The 20,401-nt window shown below is 36.8% G+C and overlaps 1 protein-coding gene across 2 annotated transcripts in view; it reads right to left on the bottom strand.

Annotated features, from left to right (window-relative positions):
* Positions 1-20,046, bottom strand: part of LOC109090114 (zinc finger matrin-type protein 4-like) — a 77,415-nt gene extending 57,369 nt beyond the window's left edge. Inside the window, exons 1-2 of one of the 2 annotated variants that reach the window (XM_042723973.1) lie at positions 19,704-20,046; positions 3,312-3,413 (exon numbers count right to left, since the gene is read on the bottom strand). In XM_042723973.1, coding sequence (XP_042579907.1) covers positions 3,312-3,413; positions 19,704-19,790 — 189 coding nt within the window. In that variant the 5' untranslated portion in view covers positions 19,791-20,046. The remainder of the gene's footprint in view (positions 1-3,311; positions 3,414-19,703) is intronic. The other variant, XM_042723972.1, reaches the window with a different exon arrangement.
* Between the last annotated feature and the right edge of the window lie 355 nt (positions 20,047-20,401).

The following is a 20,401-nucleotide window of genomic DNA, read 5'->3' as shown; positions in this document are numbered from 1 at the left end:
TGCATAGGTCTAGTTTTGTGTCAGATTGGAGGAAAGAATCAATCAACTTCCAAGCAGTATATAGTTGTGACCGATTCCTGAAACAAGAAAAGTTCACCTGTGATTATTGTCCTACAGTCCTTAGTGTGGATAAGGATTCTCATTAGAAACATCTCACATGGACCATTACAATCTTGTAGAGGAGGATCCAGGACAATGAGAGGGTGGTTTGTCCTTGATAATATCACCATGACCCAGTGTAAATAAAAGTCTGCAGTCTTCCCGCTCTCCGCTATGCTGCTCATACATATGTAAGATTAGAGAACTCTGATTGGAATTGCATGGACGAAACACATAAGCCAAGGGCACACAAACAGATAGAAAGAGAGCGGGACAACAAAAAGAAATCAAACAGCATAGCGCACCAGAGAGATTACACTCAATAGGAGACACAGGCCACAGACCTCGCTTACTGCTTAAAAAACACCAGATAACTTCTGTTTGCTTTTGGTAATGCATACCTGATGTAAGAAAAGGAAATGTAGAAAAACAAGTCACCTTGAAGCATGGTGTTAGCAATCATAACAGCACAGAAATATGCTTAGATTTAACATTAAAGGGACAGTTAACCCAAAAATTAAAATTCTGTGATTAATTACTCACTCTCATGTCGTTCCAAACCCGTAAGACCTTCGTTCCTCTTCGGAATACAAATTAAGATATTTTTTATGAATTCTGATGAAAAAAGGCAGAGAAAGGATTCTCGTAGTTTCGTAAAATTGCAGTTAAACCACTGATGTCACATGAATTATTTTACCTATGTCCTTGCTATGTTTCTGGACCTTGATCGTGTAAGGATCCTTGCTGTCTATGGAGGGTCAGAGAGCTCTCGGGATGCATCAAAAATCTTAATTTGTGTTCCGAAGATGAACAAATGTCTTACAGGTTTGGAACGACATAAGGGTGAGTAATTAATGACAGAATTTTCATTTTTGGGTGAACTATCCCTTTAAAAAGATGTTTGCTTGGAGCTCAACAATAACATTTATCACACCTGTACTTGTGATAGTCTCACAGTCTTACATGAAAAGATATGGAACAACCTTGAACACATAAATAGTGTTTATAAATAAATAGAGTGCTTTGAGGACTATAAAATGAAATGCTGGAAGTGCTATTCCCATCCATGATTGTCTTTCTGCATTATTAATGTCCCTTTTAATACAGCTGCTGTTAAACTGTTCAGTTCAAATGCCTGGATTTTCTCTCTCTCTCTCCTCCAATCTCTCTCTCTCTCTTTCTCTCTCTCTCTCTCTCTCTCTCTCTCTCTTTCTCTCTCTCTCTCTCTCTCTGTCTTTGACTCTCTTTCTCTCTGTCTTTGATGTTTCAGGAGTGAGGATTAAAAGCTCATTGCAGAGGAAAAATTGTGCCCTCACCCCTCAGCATAATTTCTAAAACCATGACTTGAGAGCTAAAGCCTCTGTAGATGTTACAGCTTTTACAGTTCAGAACCCTTCCCAATAAAATGAGCTTCAGGGCATTTTCAATGCAAACACAAATTATTATTATTATTATTTATTTATTTTTATTAAATAGAATATCAAAATTGACAAAGCCCCTCATCACATTGGAAGTTTGTAAGACAATGTAAGGATTCCAAATACAGAATTTAGTAAATGAACTATGTAAATAAAATTAAGGTTTTTGTGATTTGTATTAAGTTTCAGTTTATTGATTACCATTAGAGTGTACTTCAGACACTTTATGTTCACAGTTTATATCACATTTCTAAAAGTATGCTGTTACTCCATTCTTAGTCTGTTTTTTATTTTATTTTATTTTCAAACATACTTTCTCTTTTGCTTAAAAATTGAGCATCACTGGTGATAAGCTGCAAATAAACAGTGATTGTCCACTTCTTTTGTATATCCCATAGCACTTTTCAAAGGCTTTCATAAACGCATTTTCAAGAAAATGCTTAATAAGACGGAGACATGTGACTCTGTAAAGTGCGGGTTCAATCTAAAGTGAAATCTGAACTTTAGTCACTATTGTTTTCTATGATCAACAGTCTGTGGATATTTGAGACAAAACACCATACACAAAAACTCTCCTCCACAAATCTGGGTCTCCTCTCCACAAAAAAAATATTCCATATCTAATCATGATAATAAAACCATAATTCATTAAACAACTCAATCAGCGTAGCTTGATATGACAGCCAGAAGTTAGGATTCAATGCAATCAAATGACATTTGTAAACTAAATCATTTCAGATGGACAAAGAAAATAAAGTAGTCATTTGTTCAAGACCAGCAGCTTTAAGGGATCCACAGGAAGCCAATTTTTCTGGCCCAGTACTGTCTACTATGCTTAAAACAAGAGTATTTTACTTACCCAACTGGTAGATAAGTTTACTTGTTTTAAGCAAAATGCACTTAATTTAGTTTTTTCCCCTTGAAAACAAGACTAAATATCTTAAGTAATTTAGCTTATCTAGTAAAAGTATCTTGATTTAAGAATTGTAAGATATTTTGACTAGAAACCAGACAAAAATACTAAGTAAGATAAGCCATTTTTTGCAGTGAAGTTCTGCATAATAAAGGGCGTGGCTACATGAGTGACAGATGGATTGCCACTGCTGACACTGCCGTTGAGCTAAGTGGGCGTGGCTTCAGCAACCAGCTCCCGCCTTTTTGCCCATATTCGATTATCCGGGAGTGACGCCCGGTGACACGCTGCCAAGATGGCAACAGCCCGCTCTGCCCACTTTCAGCTTCAAAAACGCTCTTCAGGAATCTACGGGTGACGTCACAGACACTACATCCATGTTTTTATACAGTCTATGGCGCAGACAAACAAAACAAACCCAGATTTAATATTTTACACTGACCAGCACACTACCTTCTTCTTGTACTCCATGCCTGCCTGGGCAAATACATTATGTTCCCATCTGAGCCTGTTCAGGTTACAGCTCTGTTGACAAGTGGCCATATAACTCACCGTTCAAACACCACAGGGAATCACTCTGTAATACAGCTACGCTGCTACAGTATTCCTCACAACACAGATCAGAGGACATGCACACAGAACCTCTTATGAGTAATCGTAGAAGATGTCCAGAAAGCAGGTTAGCTATACTTATTGCTACAGAATATTTACTAGCTGTCAGTGTGTCCTTTAAGACACTTAACCTTGATTGCTCCAGGGGGGTTGTCCCTATAAGCACACTTTGGATAGTAATCTAAAATGACAAACATCAAATAAACAAAAGGGCAGGAAGAGATTTGTACGTACAAGCAGACATGATGTAGACAGAAAGCAGGTCTCACCTCATAATGTGCCACTCTCTGTGACTCTGAGATGAGCTGAGCACTGCACACTTCGCAACAACCTTCTGTGAAAAGGCCTTGATCCACCTCTGTTGACTTCATCTGAACAACAACAAAAAAACATTATTATATTTCAACACTTTATTATACACTTCCATCACTAAACACTGTGAATTTGAAAATGACACAAGTCGAAACCACTGCACTGCTATTTTAGACATACTTTTGGGAAAAACAGTGTCATGAAAACATGTGTCACATTAATTATTCATGAAGACATGTTGTTTCTGTCACTTTAATTATCTCAGCATGCGTCACACATATTAAAACACCAAACCAGCATGAGGATATGATATGCCTCTATTGGAGCTGCAGTTCACTCCCAGAACAGCTTATAAACAGACTGCAGGGGTTTTAGAGCAACGGATAAAACCTTCATATGACCTTCATGTGATGAAAAATTAAAATAAATACATATAAATGGCAATTCAATGCAAAGCACAAAATAAAATACATGTACATAAAGTGAACTTTAAATACCATGTGCTCTGTGGATGATAAGTGAACAAGTCAAGGGCCTAAGATTCCCATATTAGTTATTTAATGGGTTCAGCCAGATACAGGTGGAGGGAAAAAGTAATAAAGAGATAAAGGAACAGTAGGAAACATTTTACAATAACTAGAAATGCTCTCAGATTATAAGTTCTACTTTCAGCAAATGCTAAGCTTTACTTTAGAATAAAATTTTTATGCAATTTATTTGTGTGTGTCCGGCGTAATGAAGGAACTGATCACTCTGTAGTTGCCCTCTGCACACTCTGCCTCATAGACCAATTAGAGTGTTTTTATTACTGCCAATTACTAACAGCTGCAATGATGTGGAGACAAGGTTTTTAAAAGCCTACAGACTGTGTTTGAAAGCAGCTGCCATGCTGCACAATTGATTATTGATTTAACAGACAGTGGATTTGTATGAAGGCACTTCCTAAGGAAACTGGTTTCAGGCCAAAGAGAGGTGTAATACCTGGAGAGAGCTGTCTGTTAGCATCTCTATTCATCTTAACAGCACATGTGGAGGGATACAGCATGCGTGCTGCCATCTTTGCTCAAAGGCACACATTTACGCTTAAACACATCTTCCCATGCACACATGGTGGTGGGATATATATCTATGCTGGCTTTAAAAAATTACCAGGCAACAGTGAATACATTGGATTCAGATGCTTTTGATGCTTTGATGACTTTTGATCTCAATATACTGTCTGCAAAGGAAGCATTCTTTAGGTTGCGGACAAGCAACAGTTTGAAGAAAGTGCTGGTGGATTGAGCAGCTGGCATCTATGATGTGTTTCCCTAAATCTTTTTTTTTTTTATGTACATATTTTTTATCTTTTTGTTTTCTTTCTATATGCTTTATCACACAGACCCCTGCAAGACTGCAAACTATTTGTTTGAAACTTCTTGCTCTATAGTGTGATATCATGACACTTTAAAAATTATTTTGATGTTTTTGATGTTGTACTTGAATTCTTAAACATTCATTAGATCAGGAGCCTTGTGGAAAAATTTAGTTCCAACTGAATTTGTAATTTAACTGAACACCAAAACTTTGATTGGCTAGTTTGAGTGTTTTAAAGCCCCTGTAAGAGAAGCCAGTTCATCTGATGGCTATTTTGGTGATGATCTCAGGCAGCTACTATTTAACCAACAGATAAAAAAAAAAATACACCTGATCTAACTAAATCAAAAATAAAACAGAAGTAGCAACAGATCTTTTCTTCTATTGTGAGTGAAAAAAAAAATCGAAAGAGTTTAAAAAAAGATTTATCTATCAGTTGTTGATTGGATGTAGGCAGATCTGAATGCAGTTGATTATAAGAAAGGTATAGGGTTTAAGCAGACTAAATTCTGGTTTCACCAGAAGATCAAGGTATGATATTTTGATTAAAAATTACAGGGTCAAAGCATTTTTTTTTCTTCTTTTTTTTAAAATGGTAAATGCATGGATAAATCATTCACAATTAGATCAATGGCATGCATTTAAAAATATGGGTGAATTTTCATGCCAGCAGATTAAGACACTGGGATTTTCACATTTTGAGCATGGCCTGATTTACAAATGCTAATGACTGCAACTTCTTGAACACAGAATGAATAAACATACTCAATAGTTTCCACGGAGTCGGTTTGTTACGCTAATTCATGAATACATAGAAATCACACCATCACCATATTCAAGCTATTCAAATAAAATTATTATAATCTTTCATTCAGTAGCTCAAATCTATCCCAGGCTGTTGCTAATCTAAATATTTTCTATTCTTCATCAGATTTAGAGCTCAGGTAAATCTTCTGTAGTGCTCAGTAGTGCTTTCTAATTTTTTTAAATTTCAGATTCTGACACTCTGCTCTCATACTTTGAGGGACATGTGGAAAGTACTTTGCTGTTGTAAATTGTGACGCATCTGCAAAACCATACACCAACATTAAGGAAACTGTGCATGGTTTTTCAGCTTCCTTTGGTTTGTTGGCCTTAGTTTACCCATTGTCAGAGAAAAGGCAACCTTCTCCAACAAAGGACTGTAGATGTGAGAATTCAGACAAAAAGTTTACACAGGCATTCCAGCAGCTTAAATTTGCAGAGATGAAGATTAAAAAAACTATAAAAGATAACCAGTGCTGCTGCAGAATATGGTGGACAGAGGGAATGAAAAGAGAAGTAGTCAAAAGAGGGTGTGGGGAGAGGAGCTCACTCTCCCTCTTTAAGGAAACCGTGCATAAATTCAGCAGAATATAATAGGCAAAATGCCATCACTGGAGCCCGAGCTCCATCGCTCTCATGAACATATACATACACACACCGCACACATCTAAAAAACAATTTTCAAACATTATTAATCTCTCTGAGGCCTGCTTAGAGAGAGGAATGGGGCTAACAGAGTTGAAGATTTTCCCCCTTACTTATTTGCCATGTGAATGTGATTAAAAGGCAAAATAATACAAATTTACCCTATTTACTTTCTTAATAAAATGTCTCTGGCTTTAGTGTGCACAGTTTACCAGTGCATGTTATTAGAAAGCTTTTTTCATAATCTTTAATCAAAAACCTTCTTTGCCTCAGCTGCTGTCACACAACATGGATCACAGAACAAAATGCAAAAAGCACAATACAAATAAAAATAACTTGACTCAAACTCCTCTGCTGATAAAAACAAGAAAGTCTACAACAGATTTTCAGACTGCCAAGGACTTCCAAACTTGCATGGAAAGCTTTAATGGAAAGTGTTTTTTTTGTTTTTGTTTTTTGTAATAAAAGTAGTACAACTGTTTCCAACATTAAACTATATCTTGAGCACCAAATCAATAAGAATGAGTGCTAATTATAAGAATATTGGTAACACTTTAACCAATTCTCACTATTAACTAGTTGCTTATTAGCATGCCTATTATTAACATGTTAGCTGTTTAGCACATATTCTGCATGACGATATTCTACATCCCTAATCCTACCCAATACCTAAACTAGAGTTTATTGAGGCAAAAGTCGTAGTTAATGGTTTGTTAATGGCGAGAATTGCACTTTATTTCATACTTAAAATAACAGTAGTGTATGTTTTATTACATTTTCCACTGAACTGTATTTGTTAATGCTTTTCCATGTAGTCCAAATCATCATCTAAAGACTATGCAAAGCTGAGTGAACAGATACTGTCCATCAACCAAACTCCCAAGCCACTCACGACTGCATTGAGCCTAAGAAGACGAAATATAATTTGGAGAAATACTATGCATGTGTGTCCAAAGTGAGGAGCATGCATGTGGGCTGCAGCAGGTAGTGCAGAGAGGGCAGTGCAGTGGGCGGCCCTGACAAATGTTCTGGCTGTCAAAGGTGTGCTGTAATCAGTGAGGGGAGGTACTGAGCTGGACGCCAGCTGCTCCAAGGTCTTCTACTGTCACTTCAGCTGAAGAAAGTCCAGACACTGCAAAAACACTTTCATATCTCACTCACTCTTTAAAACTGCAGGAAATAACTGTCGCTCCGCTCATAAACTCCATTCCAGCTTGGTGCTTTGGATTCTTTGACCTCGACCCTAAGGCCAAAAAGTGATATTCAAAACAACAGCACACTTCTTCATGGGTATATTGCATTTTTGGCTATTTTTCCTGTGATTTAAAATAGGCTCAAAAGGATGCAACCAAACACAGCAGCATATTAACCAAGTTAGTACATTTCCAATCCCTGCTGGTGCTTTAACAGGCATGCAAACACATCAGTGCTGGTTGCTGAGTAATGTCCTCGTGTCCTACTTGAGCTCATTAGCATTCTGAGGCAACACATCCCAGTGCACAGAGAAAAGCAACTGGAATCACAGGCAGAGTGACTAATAAGGCAAGGCAAGGCAAGGCAAGGCAAGTTTATTTATATAGCACATTTCGTACACAATGGTAATTCAAAGTGCTTTACATAAAAGAAGGTAAAATAATCATGAAGAAAAATAATAACAAAAATAAAACAAGCAATTTTAAAAACATAAAACAGGCAATTTTAAAACATTGGAAATGATTTAAAAATTGACGTATTTAAAATGAATTTAAAACAGTTAAAAATAGAAAATGATTTTACATAGAATATAGTGAATATGTAAAATACAGTGCAATCAATTCGGACATCGCACATTGCTCATTCAACAAATGCACAGCTAAACAGATGAGTTTTGAGTCTAGATTTAAATGTGACTAATGTTTTAGCACATCTGATCTCTTCTGGAAGCTGATTCCAGCTGGGGGCGGCATAGTAACTAAAAGCGGACTCCCCTTGTTTTGTGTGAACCCTTGGTATTTCTAACTGACTCGATCCTAATGATCTGAGTGGTCTGTTAGGTTTATATTCAGTGAACATATCTGCAATATATTTTGGTCCTAGGTCATTGAGTGATTTATAAACGAGTAAAAGTACTTCAAAATCAACCCTAAATGTAACTGGAAGCCAGTGTAAGGAACTGAGGACTGGTGTGATATGCTCAGATTTTTCTGGTTCTAGTCAGAATCCTGGCAGCAGCGTTCTGGATGAGCTGCAGCTGTCTAATGGTCTTTTTGGGAAGGCCTGTGAGGAGACCATTACAATAGTCGCACCCTGCTGGTGATAAAGGCATGAACAAGTTTCTCTAAGTCTTGACTGGAAACAAAAACATCTAATTCTTGCAATGTTTTTTAGATGATAGTATGCTGATTTAGTTACTGCTTTGACATGACTACTGAAACTAAGGTCTGTCTCCAGAATCACACCAAGATTCCTGACTTGATTTTTAGTTGTTTGTCCCCTTGAGTCAAGGTATGCATTCACCTTGAAAACTTCATCTTTGTTTCCAAATGCAATAACTTCAGTTTTTTTTCCTTGTTTAACTGAAGAAAGTTCTGGCACATCCAACTATTAATTTCATCAATACATTGGCAGAGGGAGTCAATGGGGCTGTAGTCATTTGGCGATAAGGCTAGGTAAATCTGGGTATCATCAGCATAGCTGTGATAGGCAATTTGGTTCTTTCTCATTATCTGACTTAGTGGGAGCATATACAGGCTAAACAAGAGCGGTGCCAGAATTGAGCCTTGTGGGGACTCCACATGTCATGGACGTCCACTTAGACTTATGCTCTCCTAGACTCACATAATAACCTCTCCCTTCTAAGTATGACCTGAACCATTTGAGTACCATCCCAGAAAGCCCGACCCAGTTTTCCAGTCTCTCTAGTAGTATGTTATGATCGACAGTGTCAAACGCAGCACTGAGATCTAGCAATACCAGCACTGATATTTTGCCAGAGTCAGAATTTAAGCGAATATCATTTATTATCTTAATGAGCGCTGTCTCTGTGCTGTGATGCAGTCGAAAACCAGATTGAAAATTGTCCAGGTATCCATTTGAGTTTAAGTATTTGTTCAGCTGATTAAAAACTACCTTTTCTATAATTTTGCCTATAAAAGGAAGATTAGATATTGGTCTATAATTGCTCAGAATGGTGTTATCAAGATTGCTCTTTTTCAGGAGGGGCTTTACAACTGCAGTTTTCAGGGAGTTTGGAAATGTCCCAGAAAGAAGTGAGGCGTTCACCACTTCTAAGAGATCTGCTTCCTAAACAGTTAAGCACACTTTTGAAAAAAGATGTGGGAAGTGTGTCAAGATCGCAGGTTGACGATTTTAGGTGCTGCACTATTTCTTCCAAAATTTTGCTATCAATTGCTTCAAAAATAGACATAGTATCTTTTTGATATTTGCGTCCAGATCTGTCTGACCTCTGCATTACTTGAGGATGTGCTAATTGCCTTCCTGATATTAATGATCTTCTCAGAAAAGAAGGAAGCAAACTCATTGCATTTGGTAACTGAGAGCATTTCACTGGGAATCTGACTTGGGGGGTTTGTCAGTCTCTCAACAGTGGCAAAAAGAGTACGAGTGTTGTTTAAGTTACTGTTTATAAGGTTTGAGAAGAAATTCTGTCTAGCTGTGGCTAGTTTCACATTAAAATCATGAAGGCCTGTCTTTATAAATGCTATAGTGAATTTCAAGTTTCGTCTTCTGCCACATCCGCTCGGCTTTTCTGCATTGTCTTTTCATAGTCTGAAATGCTGTTGATCTTCTCCAAACTGATTTCTGTCTGTTTGTTTTCTTACTGACTATTATTGGAGCAATATCATCAATAACATTCTTAACTTTTGAGTTAAAGGAATCAAGGAGAATATCAACAGAGTCTGCAGAAATGCTTGGTGTTAGAGATATAGCCTCCATAAACCGCACACTAGTGTTATCGTTAATGCATCTCCTTCTGACAGAGACAGATCTAGATTCATTGGGTAGCAGAGATCAATATATCAAAGAAAATACAGAAGTGATCAGATAGTGCTACGTCCTTAATAACAATGGATGAAATGTTTAGACCCCTACTGATGATTAAATCTAGAGTGTGTCCACCTTTGTGTGTGGGTCCATGCACATGCTGAGTCAGGTCAAAAGTGTTTAGAACCGTTATCATTTCTTTTGTAATTTTGTTTTCTGCATTATCTATATGAATATTAAAATCCCCTGCAATAGCAAAACAGTCAAACTCTGAGGAAATCATTGATAGCATTTCTGTGACCTCTTCAACAAAGGCTGGAGAGTATTTTGGAGGCCTGTAAATAATGATAAACAGAATGCGTGGAGCACCTTTCAGCACAATCCCTAGATATTCAAAAGACAAGTACTGACCAAATGACATTTGCTTGCATTGATAGACATCTTTAAATAGAGCAGCTACACCTCCACCTCTCCTAACAAGTCCTGCAGACACTCATGAAAGTAAAGTTAGGAGGGGCTGCTTCATTGAGGACTGTTGCACTGCAGCTGTCTTCTAGCCATGTTTAATTTAGAAACACAAAATCCAGATTGTTTGTGGTTATAAAGTCATTGATTAGAAATGATTTATTTTTTAGTGAGCGAATGTTTAAAAATGCCAACTTGATGGCAGTACTTTGTGTCTTTATATCAATCTTAGTTTGATGCATTATAGGTCGCAGATTCGATGAGTTTGCCCTTGAGCTTGAAAAGACCTTAGACTTTCTATCACGTGATAAAACTGAAATATAGAAAGCTACAGGCACGCTGGGTTCCCGCTTGTTCTGTAAACATTTGTGAATGTTGCTGCTATTATAGCGGGGACCCGACACATATCACTGAGAGCTGCTATCAGTTGTTTTTGGTTCACCTACAGCAGATGGAGGGTTTGGGCCCTGGCGTTGTGGCAGCGGTCAGAGAACTCTCACAGGAGCAGGGCCCACAGGCTTTGGTGGTTGGGGGGGCCCGCCGTTTTTTTTTTTGGTGATATTTGCGGGCTTGCAGCGAAATGAGTGAGAGAGTTTAGTCCCAGCATACACCAATTCCCTCCATTTTCTGTGAGAAGCACAGAAGTGGAGATGCTGGAGAGAGGGATAATGTGTCCGGTGAGAGGGGCTGTGTCTCTGGTGTTTCCAGTGACTTTTATAATAATTACCTGCTTCCCTGGCTGTTTTCCAGAAGGTCGTCCTTGGGTGCTGAGTCTTGTATCTGTTTTGATACATCACAGTCTGTCTGTGAGGAGCTCTGTGGGCAGGGGCTCAGCCGGGATAGTGTCCATCAGAAGTGCTTGTTGTGGCTGGGTGGTGTTATCAGTGTCCTTGTGGGATATGTCAACCACATGATGACTCGGACCTGGTGTGTGTGTGCTGAATGAATTGACATACTCTGCTGAAGGATGGCGTAAGCAGAAGTAGAAATTGTCCTTAAGCACTCTAGCTCCAAGTTTGTTAGGGTGGAGGCCATCCGGTTTAAACAGTTGTCTATGGCCCCAGAACAGATTGAAGTTGTCGATGAAATTTACTCCTTTTATATTGCAAGATCTTTGTAGCCATGTGGTTCAGCCCAAGCAACCGTGAAAACATATTTGTTCCCCTTGCTGGAAGTGGTCCACTGATGAACGACTGAACTTTGAGTCTTCGAAGTGTTTCAAAGAGTTCACTGAAGTCCTTCTTAAGGAGTTCTGACTGCTCTTTCCGAATATCATTCTTCCCCACATGGATGATGATTCGATTTGCAGTCTTGTGCTTCATCAGAATGTTCTGAAGTTCCTTGTTCACATCAGAAACCGTTGCTTGAGGAAGGCAGCATGTTGTTGTAGTCCTGCTACTGATGTTTCTGATAATAGAGTCACCCACTATCAGAGTCCTGGGCTCGGCTGCGCTCTGAGCTGAATGCCGCTGTCTGCTCGACCTTGAGCGCCTGTTAGTAGCAGTGTTAGCTGCTGGCTGATCCGATACATGTTTAATCACATTTGGGGATTCCTCACCCGCATTCATTAATGCTTCAAATCTGTTCTCAAGATGTATAGGGGGTGGCAGAATACCAGTATTCACAAGCCTTGTAATAGTCGAATCTGGGGTAGAGGATGCTACAGCAGCAATACGAGAAACTCGTGACAATCTGATGTCTTGTGTTCCTTTGGGTCTCGCTCCCTGTTTGTGCCATCGATTAGTGTGGCGATCAGTTTCGGCTTGTTCCTCTACACTTGGTATAAACTGTTGAGATTCAGAAGATTCATGGGACTCACCGGCTGTATGCTGAGAGGGTCCATGACGACGGTCTGCTGAGTGTTCCGCCTGTTTTGGAAGTCCAGCAAGTAACTTTGTTTCAAGAACCACAATCCTTTGTAGAAGTTTGCAGCAGTTTATGCAACAAGTTATATTCAACAGGAGGCATTTTCTCTCTCTTCTGTTTGAATTGTAGGCAGTTGTTTTCCCGTCTCCGGAATGTAAGCTGCTGGCAGTGGGAGGCAAAGTCTTCTTTTTGTAGTATAATTCCAGTCCCAAAGAGTTTTTAGTTTTAGTGTTTGTGCCAAAAATCTGTTGTTTGAGCACTGTGCCTGATCTGCTGAAGTAAAAATCTTAGAAAAATCTGAGAAAAGTCTATCTAGCCAAAGCAAATCTCAGAACATTAAAACATAACATACTAACACCAACAAATAAACAATCATAAATACCATAGGCAGCAGGTAGCCATTGAAAAACACCTTTTATGGTTTTGTATTAGATTGTCTTAATGAAAAGAAAAAAAAAAGAATGAAATGAACAATGATATAGTTATCACTGAGTTTGCTGCAATCATACATTGTGAGTACGAGACTGGATTTTACTGAACTGACGCATGAGGGATCTTGAGCAGGATGATATTCATTAAATTACAGCAACTCCAAACTGTTGTTCTGTTTGTCAAATCTGACTGATTATCAATTGGTTTTAACACTATAATAATTCATATGTTTGAATGACTTTTAACAATATTGACTAACTATATATAGTATACATGCTACCATTGAAAAATTTGGGGTTGGTAAAATGTTTAAAGGTTCTTATGCTTACAAAGGTTGCATTTATTTGATCAAAAATGCAGTTAAACAGTAATATTGTATAATAATAATAAAATTACTATTTAAAATATATATTTTAAAATGTAATTTATTTCGGTATTGGCAAAGCTGAATTTTCAGCAGCCATTACACCAATTCAGTGTTACATGATCCTTCAGAAATTTTTAATATTCTGATTTGCTGCTCAATAAATATTTGTGAAAATAGTTGTCCTGCTTAATATTTTAGTGGAAACGGTAACATTATATTGGATTTTTTTATTTTTTTTTATTTTAAAAAATAGTGACCACAAACGTTTGAAAAAAAAAAAAAAAAAAAAAAAAAAAAAAAAATATATATTATATATATATATATATATATATATATATATATATATATATATATATACATACATACATACATACATACATACATATATATATATATATATATATATATATATATATATATATATATATATATATATATATATATATATATATATATACATATATATGAAATTTGTATGAATTTTTAAAATGTAATAAAATTTTCACCTAAATTATAACTTGTTTATAAAAGATTCTTTTTTTTTTTTTGTCATCTAAACTCGATAACATTAGTTACAAGATAAAAAGCATACATATTCAACTCAAAATTGGGACAAAATTAAGACAAAAGCTTATGGCAAAGTGTAAAGACAAAATATTCATAATATTCAGGAGTGTTACTGAACTCCAGTTTATAATGATCATTTCAAGAGCAGACAGAAATAAAGCTGGATTTTAAAAAGTATAATATCAAAATCATGTTTTATATACCTTGGTGACACTTTGCAAAAGTTAACTTCAGAATCAACATCCCTTAAGTAGATCTATAAGCAGCCAAAAGCAAACAAAACTTCAGGGCAAAAAAAACAAGATTTGTTCCCCTCTGCCTAAACAAAATAACACATCCTAAAATAGCTCCTCATTCTGCGTAAACAGGACTGACAGAAGAATATACGTCTCAAGAAAATAAGATAAATAATATAAAAGAGAGAAAAGAGAGCCTTGCACTGCTCAGCATCTGCCTGTTCTCATCTGCTAATCTTTCTAATGTTGTGTTGTATTCACACAGTTGTTTAGCCTCCCTGACAGGGCTTTGAATCTACCCTTAGAGTGCTTATGGATAATTCAGAACCTGTGTACAATATGTGCCAAGATAAATAATGAGAAGAAAATGATGCTATTTGACTTCTCACCAACTCCACGGACAGCTTCATAAGCCAAATGCTGGGTGGGATGGGTCTACTCCTGACCCCTGATGGTTTACAAAATAAAGCAACTGAGGAGATTCTTTTACACAGCAGATGTTTCGATGCACAAGAACAAAGTATCTCTCTTTGTCAGACTCATGAATTTTGGATGCATTATGGACATGGGCTGTTATGTGGACATAGAACAAAATGCTTTTTCAACCATCCTACAGAAGACAGTGGTGTTATATGTCCAGGGGATGGGGAAAACATCTGCTGTCATGTGCAGAGGAGCAGTGATATAATTTACTGTAGTGTGATGAAGGGATGCAACCTGTTCTTGACAGCAGATAATAAATTTGTCACGGTGGGTGATTATCATGGGTTAAATTAAGACGGCTTTATGTAATAATGTGGACATGCTACAATAACCCAGCATCTAACTCATTTAAATGCGGTGTTGGTTGGTGAGCTAGACCTGTCTGCAATCAACTTACAAAGGATGAATGTTTATCCACTTATTTCCCTCCTCACCTTTGCAATTTTTCCACTGCTTCAATGTCAGTTCATTTCTCAAAGCAAAAACATTGCTCATTGCTTCTTCCCTGTGGCCAGCTGAAGGTCAAACATCATTATCCCGTTCTATTGCTTTAATTGGAAGTCGGGCAACATTAAGATGGGCCTCATGTGAGCAAAAAAACAAAACCAGAGAGACAGAAGGTGTTTGACCCTTAGGGGGCCTGTGGCAATGCTGCAGGGGATCTGCCAATTATCTCAAAATAATTTATGTGGAAAAAATTAAATAATAGTACAAGAAAATAATTATTAGACTTATTGTATCTGCCAGAATTTGAATATCTCAACTACACTTGGGCAGTGGTTTTCAACCAGTAGGCTGGGGCCCACTAGGGGGCTTCAAGATTACTTGGAATATCTTCAAAATTATGTAGGCTTTTAATATCATTGAAGATTGAGATCCACTACACTAAGGGTTCATTTGACTGAATTTCACAAGCAATTACAAAACATGCCAAGTATCACATTAAATTAAACATAAAAATTGTAAGATTATAATATAACTGAAATAATCTTTTCTTGTAAATCATAATCCAATAATTTTTTGTTTTACAACTGCTCAAAAGCAGAATTTTTAGTCTAGCAAACTCATACAATTATACACCCAAACTGGACAAAGAAATGCATTTTTGCAATAAATTAGGGATGTAACAATTAACCACGAGCCAGTCGAAAATCGATTCAAATATGTGACTATTCAAATCGGTTGAGATGCTAAACAAATCGCGATTCAGTTAGGGTTAGGAGTTTATATGAATGTATGTCTGCGGGGGAACTTACTTTCTTTAGAAAAGTTTAGATGGTATTTTTTCTTTTCATCTTGCCTCTGTATAATGCTTATTAAAGTTCATAAGTTCATCACTGCTTTGTTTACAGCGGAAACCAAGGAAACACTTTAAGCGCCACCTGCTGGCAAAGAGTGAATCTGTGGTTCATTCAGCTCGTCTGCTGCTTTCATGCAGATATTTTTATGTAGGCCTAAAGTTTCACAAAACTGAAGTCAAACCATTCTGTTTTTGCTTCAAATTTAAAAATTATACAATCTAATTTAGATTAAAAACTGCTCATGTTGCATGTATGAAGCATCTTTGCTTGGATCGTGACTAAAAATGCAATGGTTGCCTCTAATTTCCTTATTTTGTTTATATGAAGAGATTTATTTTATTTGTGTTACTTATTTGATTTAGGGCTTGTTTTAAAATTTCAATTTTGTTTTATTTACATTTACATTATATTTAAATTTTGTCATTTAGCAGGTTGCTTTATCCAAAGCGACTAACAAATGAGGACAATAGAAGCAATCAAAACCAACAAAAGAGCAATAATATGCAAGTGCTATATTAGTATATTATTATAGTTATATTTCAATTTCACACAGAAATGTCCATTTTGCCCAAGCAATAATAAAAGGACACATTTAATTTAAGTTGAGTGAATCATTACATCCCTAACAGTGTAACCTGAATCTTTATTCCGTTTCCTAGACATAATATGGAAACACAATTCCAATGCTGTAATGTAAGTTTAATAGAAGAGTACACACCTCTTTCACACCTGAACTATGAATCAGCCTAGCCCAAAGCAAAGCAAAATGTGACTTTTTGATTTAATTCTACACAAATCACACACTTGTTCATTGGAAAACAGTTCAGAACATGTACTGCAAGGTTCTCTAAACGACAATGCATTCACTGGGTGTAAGGACGAAAATCGACCTTGAACACCGCCATTGGTTATGCACTGTGCCATTTCATTTAAAGCTACCTTTTTTGCACCTTTAATATCTGCAGGGTGCTTTCAACACCAGCTAAGAATTTACACCCTCAGTGTGAAACCACATGACAAACTGTCTTACTCATTCTAGAAAAGGGCTTTTTATCTGGACCATGTATTATAAATTCGATTAAATTAGAAAACTCATTTTCTTCATCACACTAGAACCCCATGGACTCCAACAACATCTGATAAAATGAAAGAAGGGGTCATATAAAGGACACCTTCCTCACTCCTTCAAAGCTAATAACCCTTACTTCCGATAAACAATATAATAAAGTTTGATATAAGCGGTATGTTTGGACAAACAACTGAATTTGTCTACCTATTTTATAAAATAGATGACTAGACAAAACCATATTTTCAATAAATAAGAACATGTCTTTAGGAGGTTTTTAATCGGCATATGTATTCATGGTGCATTGAGGATAGCTAGTATTGCTGTAAATATTGCTGGGAGTCTGCTTTGCTACTTAATGCCTGAGAGCAGAAATGGAGTTGGATAGTGAAAGATAATATCATATCATATCATATCCCTGGGCTTTGGCAAGGCATTTTCCTCTCCATAAGCTTCTCCATAAGTGTAGGCTTTGTTCCTCCCAATGGAAAAACAGTATTGGAGAGGCAATGGGCTGTCACTTCTGCCTCAGAGTCCTGGGAGACGAATTGGGTTGCTCTGATTATGGAGACAGAAGATTCTTCTTCTCTTTTTATGTTACAATATAAAGGTATTCATCAAAAAGTTCAACTGCTCATTATTACAAATGATGATATATTCTAAGATTTACATCATAATCTAAAAAACAGCTCTTTTGAAATCTCAGTTATTCCGATTTTATCACAAATTCTGATGTTATTAAGGCTCTCCATTGCTGTGGATAGGACAGTCCACAATTATGAACCTCAACAGAAAGTGCAACTGTAAGTATTTTTGCACAGGAGTCTTGAAAAAAAAAAAAGGTCCAACCAGAGGTAATTCTGAGGTGATTCCACACTAACAGAGCCACCTTGTGGTGCATGGATGATTTTCTCTGACAGTTTAAACAAACCAACCACCCACCGCTGTGCAATTTCATTGCCCCTAATACTGAGAAAATGGGTTAATTTTAAACCCATTGCATGAGGCAGGGAGGCTCACGTATGAATGCTGACGGGAAATAATGTTCAAATGAGCAAACTTTGAAGTTGTTCTACTCCCTTATCACTGTAAACCACACTACAGCGGGACGGTTCGGACTATGATGCAGAAACTGCTAATTCGTAAACACGCCAATAACAAAAATTAAAGATGAGCCTCTTTTCTCTGGACAGAAAAAGAGTGTCAAGAAAACATCAATAATTCACATCTTACTCTCTCTCTGCTCTCTCCTAACAACTGTTTATTAGCCCAGCTTGTTAGACAGTGGTAATGAATGGCTAAAAATGAAAACTTATAATGTATTTCTCATCTCTAATCCTAAATGATAATTATAGAATTTAATACAGACAAATAAACAAGTTCAAACTAAAGGAATAAGATTGGGCTCTTCACTAACTACAGCAAATGTCATCTGTAGTGGATAAAGTACATACACAGGGTTAAAGAAAAGGTAAGCCGCTTATTATGAAAAAGACATCTGCTTCTGTGTCACGTATTTGCACTCCAAGGAATATGTAAGAGAATATTAATGCTACCATTGTTCTGTACAAAGATGATCTAAGCAGCACCTGGAGGAAAAACTTTAAAGGAACAGACTCATTTTAAAGACTTAATGTACAAAAACAAATGGTTAAATAATTATACAAAAAAATGCTTAATGCATTATTTAATTTAATAACAATGACTAGAAAAATGAAAAAAATACCAATGGTTGTTATTCAGTTCCTGGATAAAAATATTATTTATAAAACATGCATTAAAATAACTTTGATTACTTATGTGGGCAATAGTGCTTTTATGGAGAGTGTCTAAACTTACAAAGACTAAAAATGAAATGGAAAAAGTTTATAAAGCATTCTGCTTTTCTTTGTTTATTCAATGTACTGTACAGAACAACCTGTACCCTAAATGTAAAGAAAACCTGCTTAAGAAAGATCGTCCAATCAACAAGGATTCAGTAAAATAAATAATATATGCACAAAACTAAACTAATTTGCTTTGCAGAATTGTTTTAACATGTCTCCTATTAGGATACATAAGACTGCAAATTGTATAAGTCTAAATCAATTGCTCGTCCTCTTGGCTAGATAAATGACAGGTAATAATCCCACAATTGCCCAAGGCACTACATTAAATCCTCATATATTCAAGAGGTGACACTACTACAATCAAACTGTCTCGGTAAATTACACAGATCACAACAGGTGAAAACGAAGATCAAAGCGCACTTGACTGAAAACTGACACTGTCCGCATCGTCGGGGTTCTCAGGACTGTACAGTGATGCATAATTGATCGTTTGCAGTAAATGAAACAGCTGTGAGATTGACGAAACCGAGGGCAATCTGTCAACACTGCCTCATGCCACAGAAATCTACCTTTTTGGGGTCATCACTGCTTCTTGGTAAAACAAAAATGCTTAAGAAAATGATACTGATGATGTCTCTTAAATTAAACGCCAGGTGTGATACTATGAAGTGTATTTACTGTTCATGTGTCCCTTATGTAAACATCACAGCACGCAACACATTAATCGAATTCGCGCTAAAACTGGCTTTCGTGCGTCACAGCGTCAAGAAATCAGAGAAAGTGTAATGCCACCATTTCATTTTAGAGTACGGGGTATCCGGTCTACTAATGTTGTTAGTGTGTTTAACAAGTATCTCCAGCAGTATCGAGAGAAGGGTTAGTTTGGAGCCGCGCGTATCCCCGCTAAACAAACTAGCACAGACTTTGACTTCGTTATTATAAACATACCTGTAACTCTAAGCTGTAGTCCTCGTATAAGTGTGTCGGGTATACGGTCAGATGGTGTTGCACTTGGAGAGAGAAGGTGTAATCCATTGACTGTGTGATGTGGGCGCGTGTGTAGAATAGAGGATGCTCGTGTACAGCTGCCTGCGGTCCTTTAGTTCAATTGCAGAGCGTTCTCCGCCCCGCCGTCCTCCATTGGCTGGATGGCTTGGGTAGTTTTATTTATTTCTTTTTTTGCAGTAGTGGCTTTACAAGCTGGGATTTAGTGCACAAATGAGAAGGATCAGAGATGAGATAAAAGATGATTGTGAATTAAACCAGCAAATGTTTTTTGCTATTATGCTTTATAATTTAAGTAAATACTAGTCACTTGTAAAAACAGTGAAAACAAACCGCAGCAATCAGTTCTGCACCTGTTTTATTACATTTTACGTTATTTAGTTAATAAAGGAATAGTTGGACCAAAAAATTAAAATTTACTGCATTGTACTCCCCCAGACCAAGATGTAGATGAGTTCGTTTCTTAATCGGAGCAGATTTGAGGAAATTTGGCCTTATGTGGTAACACTTTATAAGAAATACACTAAAAAAGTAGCCTATACTTACAGATTATTTGCCAACTATATAGTTAATCCATGGTTTATAAATTGTAGTTAATTCATTAACAGACTTTTTACAAATAGTGAGTTCTTCATGCATCT

This window comes from Cyprinus carpio, chromosome B5, assembly GCF_018340385.1.
Source record: "Cyprinus carpio isolate SPL01 chromosome B5, ASM1834038v1, whole genome shotgun sequence".
Classification (NCBI taxonomy): Eukaryota; Metazoa; Chordata; class Actinopteri; order Cypriniformes; family Cyprinidae; genus Cyprinus; species Cyprinus carpio.
The sequence above is the reverse complement of the archived record's forward strand: the minus strand, read 5'-3'. Positions and strand labels throughout refer to the sequence as shown.